This window comes from Engraulis encrasicolus, unplaced genomic scaffold (genome assembly GCF_034702125.1).
Source record: "Engraulis encrasicolus isolate BLACKSEA-1 unplaced genomic scaffold, IST_EnEncr_1.0 scaffold_57_np1212, whole genome shotgun sequence".
In the NCBI taxonomy this organism is placed as follows: domain Eukaryota; kingdom Metazoa; phylum Chordata; class Actinopteri; order Clupeiformes; family Engraulidae; genus Engraulis; species Engraulis encrasicolus.
In genome coordinates, this window is record NW_026945895.1 from 514,545 (window position 1) to 520,646 (window position 6,102).

At 43.2% G+C, this 6,102-nt stretch overlaps 1 protein-coding gene across 1 annotated transcript in view; it reads right to left on the reverse strand.

Moving 5' to 3' along the window:
* LOC134444506 (copine-8-like) overlaps positions 1–5,176 on the reverse strand; it is a 32,234-nt gene extending 27,058 nt beyond the window's left edge. The window contains exon 1 of the mRNA XM_063193816.1: positions 5,012–5,176. Coding sequence (XP_063049886.1) covers positions 5,012–5,161 — 150 coding nt within the window. The 5' untranslated portion in view covers positions 5,162–5,176. The remainder of the gene's footprint in view (positions 1–5,011) is intronic.
* Positions 5,177–6,102: the final 926 nt, after the last annotated feature.

Sequence of the window (6,102 nt, forward strand, 5' to 3'; positions counted from 1 at the left end):
TGAAGAGTACCGGACCTAATACTGAACCTTGTGGGACCCCCTTGGTTATTAGCAGGGGGTCAGATTGAGTATTACCCAATTTTACAGTATGGTGTCTGTTTGAAAGGTAGCTCTGGAACCATTTACAGGCACTTGCATTAAAACCAATACCAGGCAGAATTTGTAGAAGCAGAGAATGGTCCACGGTGTCAAATGCTTTGGATAAGTCCACAAAGATGGCAGCACAATGTTTTTTCTTGTCAAGAGAAGTGATAATATCATCCATTACTTTAGTAGCAGCAGTAACTGTACTATGTTTAGGCCTAAAGCCTGATTGGAGAGGGCTCAAAATATTATTGGTATTTAGAAATTCTTTGAGCTGATCATTTACCAACTTCTCTAGTATTTTTGAGAGACACGGTAGCTTGGATATTGGTCGATAGTTGTTAGGGTCAGTCTTATCACCCCCCTTGTGCAACGGGGTAATGTGTGCAAATTTCCATAGTGTAGGGACAACTCCAGTGGAAATAGAAAAATTGAAAATGTGCAATAATGGCTCTGCTATTATATATGCCGCAGTGCGAAAAAAAAGGGGATCTAGCTGGTCTTCTCCAGTGGATTTGCGACTATCAATTGCTAATAAAGCAGATAGCACTGTATGCTTAGACACAGGATGAAGCCTGAATTCCAGATCATCGTCTCTGACATTGTCTCTAATACGCATATCATGTCCAGCCCTAGGTATAAAGGAATGATTATTGCTATTGTCAAAACTTTGACTGGCTAAAGAAAAATGTTTGTTAAGAGCACTGCAAATGTCTGATTTGTCTTGTAGTAGACAATCATCAAACTTAATTGAAGAAGGCATAGGTGTAACAGATTTATTGTTTTTGTAATTTACAGCCTTCCAGAATTTTGCAGGATCTGAGTACGAACTAGAGACAAGGTTAAAGTAATAGTCAGATTTAGCCTTTCTTACAGATAATGTACATCTGTTCCTGATTTTCCTGAAACTTGCCCAGTCGGAGGCATCCTTGCTCCTCCTTGCTAATGACCAAGCCTTATTTCTTGACTGAAAAAGAGAGGAGAGTTCAGGGGTGAACCATGGGTTTGTTCTACTTTTTACTCTTATCTTTTTAAAAGGTGCATGTTTGTCAACAATGCAAATAAATGAGTTTGAGAAAAACTGTAGAGCCAAGTCAGCATCAGGAATTTCAGTTGTTAGATGAATGTCACTTTCATAGAGATCATTTAAAAAAGCTTGCTCATTAAAATGTTTCATAGTTCTTTTAAACCAAAATGTGAGGCAGTGCTTTGGTTAGAGTGCTGTGCCTAATACAGGCAATGGGACAGTGGTCGCTGACCCCTAAATCAAAAACACCACTTGCGCTAATTTTGTTCATCTTATTTGTAAAAAGTAGATCAATAAGAGATGATTTGCTAAGGTTCTTAGAGTTTGGTCTTGTTGGATCATTAATAAGTTGATCCAAAAATAGACTCGAGAAAACATCTCTAAGATGTTTGGAGGCATCAGTTAGCCAGTCAATATTAAATCCCCAAGAACTAGAACTTCTGAGTCAGTGAATCTAGATATCAATTCTGCCAGCTGATCTATGGATTTAGAATCAGCTGACGGGGGTCTATAGATCCCAACTATTATGAAGGAGTTGTTATTGGTGCCATAATGAACCTTGAGTGCAATAAATTCAAAGGATTTAGGTTCACTTAAGGAATACAGAAATGTGACAGAAAAATGTGACTTCACGTAAATAGCCACACCCCCACCCCTCCCAACCCTGTCAATTCTAAATAAATTGTAGCCTGAAAGGTTGACTTCAGAGTCATCAATTTCACTCTTCAGCCAAGTTTCTGATAAAACCAAGATATCAGTGTTAGTTTGAGCAATTAAAATATTTAGGTGGTCCATTTTATCTCGTTGCAATATACTTCTGATATTGAGGTGGATTAACCCAATGCCTTTTCTGTCCTTAAAAACACATGGATTGTCCAAGCGAACAACGTCAGGGGTAGACTCCAATGGACATGTAGCATTCATGACTTCAGGGCTTAGTCCATTATTGAGAGGGATATCAGGAGAAGAAATAGGAAGGACAGTCTCTGGCAGGGAGATATCATTGCAGATGGGCAGGCTTTGACATTTCCGAGGAGCCATCTGCTGGCCAGAGGAGGTATTTGAATGGGAGGGTGAGCAAGCAGCAGCAGAACGAAGTGATCTGACATTAAGAAGGGCCATCTGTAGGTGATGAGAGGGGCTACTTATTGCCTGTGTAGTTTGATCCCCAAGTGATACAGCAGGAGAGGGAGAGCTGCAATTATCAGCAGGACCCATAGTAGAGCTGGGTGTGTTTGTGAACTGGATTGGGTCATGCTGTGTTGAATGTCAAGGTGTGCTGAAAGCAATGAACTGAATAAAGTTGGTGGTTAGCTCTAGTAGGCCCAGTTTGTTTGGATGCACCCCATCAGATCTATATAAAAATGATTTGGTCCAGAATATATCAAAATTAGCAATAAAATCATGACCAGCTAGATTGCAGAATTGTTTCAGCCAGGTATGGAGACTATGCAATCTGCTGAAACGCTCTGAATTACTGGAGCTAAGTGGGATAGGGCCTGACATTATGCAGCGTTTCCCGAGGCTTTCAACAGTGAGACATAACGTCTCCAGCTCATTCTGTAGCTTCACAGAGTTCCGGGCCATGACGTCATTTGTCCCCACGTGAGCAATGACAGTGTTTACGGAAGAATGTCTGTTCAATAGAGACGGAATGAGATGAGAGATGTCAATAGCCCTTCCTCCCGGGATACAGTACGTGATAGCACTAGGAATAATCAGATCTCTGACAATCGAATCACCAACAATGAGAATTTCAGGAGGGCATTGAACATCGCGGTTAAAGTGTATAGAGGTGCGAGGAGGAAGTTGTAGACCATCTGGACGCTGAGGGACGCTGTCAGCCGTGGACAACGCCGGTGGTGTTTGACACGGGCTACACAAGCTAACGACACCAGCATCATTAGCCAACAGAGGCATCGCAGTAGCCCGATGGCTTGACAAGCTATCCGCTGTTGGAGATGTAGAGGCCATGCAATCTGCTGCGGCCATCGTTGGAGAAGAGATTCTGAGCCGCTTATCAGAAACGCGCTCTGGACTCGAGCCGTCGCTGTCTGCAGACCTGTTGCGCTTGGAGGTAACTTTGCGAGCTACATGTTGACGCGGTGATGGATGGCCTGGCCTGAGCCGCTTATCAGAAACGCGCTCTGGACTCGAGCCGTCGCTGTCTGCGGACCTGTTGCGCTTGGAGGTAGCTTTGCGAGCTACATGTTGGCTTGCATGGCTTGTAGAATTAGCTTAACTACAACTCCCAGCATGCACGATAACAAGCTACGCTAGGTAGACCCGCCCCTCCCTCGAATCAAGAGTCAGTCGAAAGACGTAACGTAAGCTCTTCATTTCTCTTCAGTTGCGTCGGGCGGGCAGGCTGCGTACAGCAGTGAGATGGACAACAACAAAGGTGTCAGTCTGTAAATAAATGATTTACAACGTTCTCTATGCTTTGTTTTTGAAAAGTTATGGCCCATATTTGATTACAAACAATGTGTTGAGGACTTCAAACTGGTTGTTGCTAGGAAATGGCATTTTAGCCTCCTGCAGTTAACTGATATGCTACTTCAAAAAACGAACTGCTTGTTAAACATTTCATAAAAACAAACTGTCCCCTAATACTCCGTTTTGAATGCTAACTTGCTAAGCCCTTCTTTAGGTTACAAACAAAGTCGAACAATTGAAGATGTATTGATGGTTGCTGAATCAATATTGGATCTCTGCTGTTTTGTTGACAAAACGTCTGAGGTCCTCCCCTTTGCTAGGTCAACTTATAGAAAGCTACCCTTGCACATTCTGCTTATGAATGTCAGCAGGGCTGTCATTAATGAAAGCATAAGCAAAATGTTAGCTTCATTTGTTTGAAAAGTGCTATATTTGCAGCCAAAATTCATGAAGATATTTGTTAGTGTGAAAACCAATATACCTCAGCTGATATGTTTGTTTTTTCAGGTGCCAATTGAGCAAGGCACCCACTGGGAAAATGTAGTTCCTGTGTCAGTATGAGAGACACTTTTTCTGCACGTGTGTATGTGTGTGTGTATGTCTGTCAACTTGTGACATTTTATATTATAATTTTTTTTTAATTGATTGGCAGCACTGTATTTTATAGGCTATCATATCATACACAATGGGCTTGAGATCGAGACAATATAGAAAATAAGACTGTATGCCTACATAACTAAGCTTAATCCTAATAATAAACAAAATGGCTATCTAGCCTATATAACAACCCCAGTAGGCTATCTGTAGCCTAGATCAATACATTTGGGTTTTCGTCGGGTATGCCACCCCAAGATTTTGCCTAGCTCCAGCTAGCCACCCACAGGATTTATTTCTGCTGGCGCCACTGGCTTCGCCTCCTATGTGTCCCTACCGTTACGTGGATGAGAGCGACGCAGGGGAGGAGAAATCTAAACAGAGCAGCTAGCAACAGCTCAACAATCTCAGTAAATGCAAAAAAAAAATGTAAGAGGGAAATGTAGTAAGGAGTGGGGAACCTATGTCTCCACCTTGAGGCCGTTTTATCCGGCCCCTAATGTCATTTTCATGTCACGCAGCTTCACATGAAATGAAGCTTAGCTCCGAACCCCAGCACGGGGACCATTTTATCGCACACCCTGAAAAAGACTCCTGCGCAAGTCGAAACGCGAAATCGGTGCGTGTGAAAAAATAAAACCTTGAATTGCAGTGTTGCCTCGGAACCCTCCTTGACTTTGAAGATTCTGATGCCCTTTTCCCTCGAAGAGCACCTGCAGTACATTTGATTGAGACCCAAGGCAGGACTCTCCCATCTCTCTCCTTTTTATCACTGTGTGTGTGTGTGTGTGTGTGTGTGTGTGTCTGTGTGTGTGTCTGTGTGTGTGTCTGTGTGTGTGTGTGTGTGTGTGTGTGTGTGTGAGTTCTCACCAGTGGGAATTCGTGTGAGACTCTCCCGTCGGGAGGCAGCTTGGCTCCAAATCCCAGCGCGGGAAACATCTTATCGCTGTCGTAGTCCTGGATGATCTCCCCGACCGCCTTCAGCGCCAGAGCGTAGGCGTTCATCTGGTACGGGTTCATGTAGTGCAGAGAGGTGGACTGCGACGGGTTGCCTGGAGGTCAAAGGTCAAAGGTCAAGGTCAAGTAGATTTGTTATTTGTCATTATAATAATAACACACCACACTGTAGTAGTAGTGTAGTGCAGAGAGTACGACTGCGACGGGTTGCCTGGAAGGTCAAAGGTCAAGGTCAAGTAGGTGCCTATGGTAAGCATGTACCAGGATTGGAATGGTTAATCAAGTGAAGAGAAAATCCGAAGTTATTGTTTGGAGAGAAAGCACCTGTTGTGGGATAACGACGGACAGCGACATGTAGAGGGATGTTTGAACTCTCTGAAGGGAGCTATTCTCTGACAGGGACCGCCTTGCTGAATGCTTTCCCTTTGAAATGATGATTCAATTTTTGGTAGCTCATGCGCATTATTCCCACAACTTTAAATAATCAACGTCTTCTTTCTGTATTTCATTATAATTATGAACACCATACTAGACTATGCAAATTTTGAGCATTTCAGAGTGTTATAATCAATACTAAGTAACAGATGTTTCTAAATAACATTGACATGGACAGCGGTCTGATATAGTAGAGTAGAGTAGATATAGACCAACACGTCTGTTACAGAGAAATGTCAGATGTGTGAATGTTGGAGAGCCCCATTCAAGTGAACGATGCGTTCTACAGAATGAAGACGAGACAAGTAATCTTTGTAGCTAGCATGGTGCCCTCACGGTGATTAGCATTAGCATTCGTATCGGCATACAGGGGTGTGTGTGTGTGTGTGTGTGTGTGTGTGTGTGTGTGTGTGTGTGTGTGTGTATGTGTGTATGTATGTGTGTGTGTGTGTGTGTGTGTGTGTGTGTGTGTGTGTGTGTGTGTGTGTGTGTGTGTGTGTGTGTGTGTGTGTGTGTGTGTGCGTGTGCGTGCGTGTGTGCGTGCGTGCGTGTGTGTGTGTGTGCAGCAT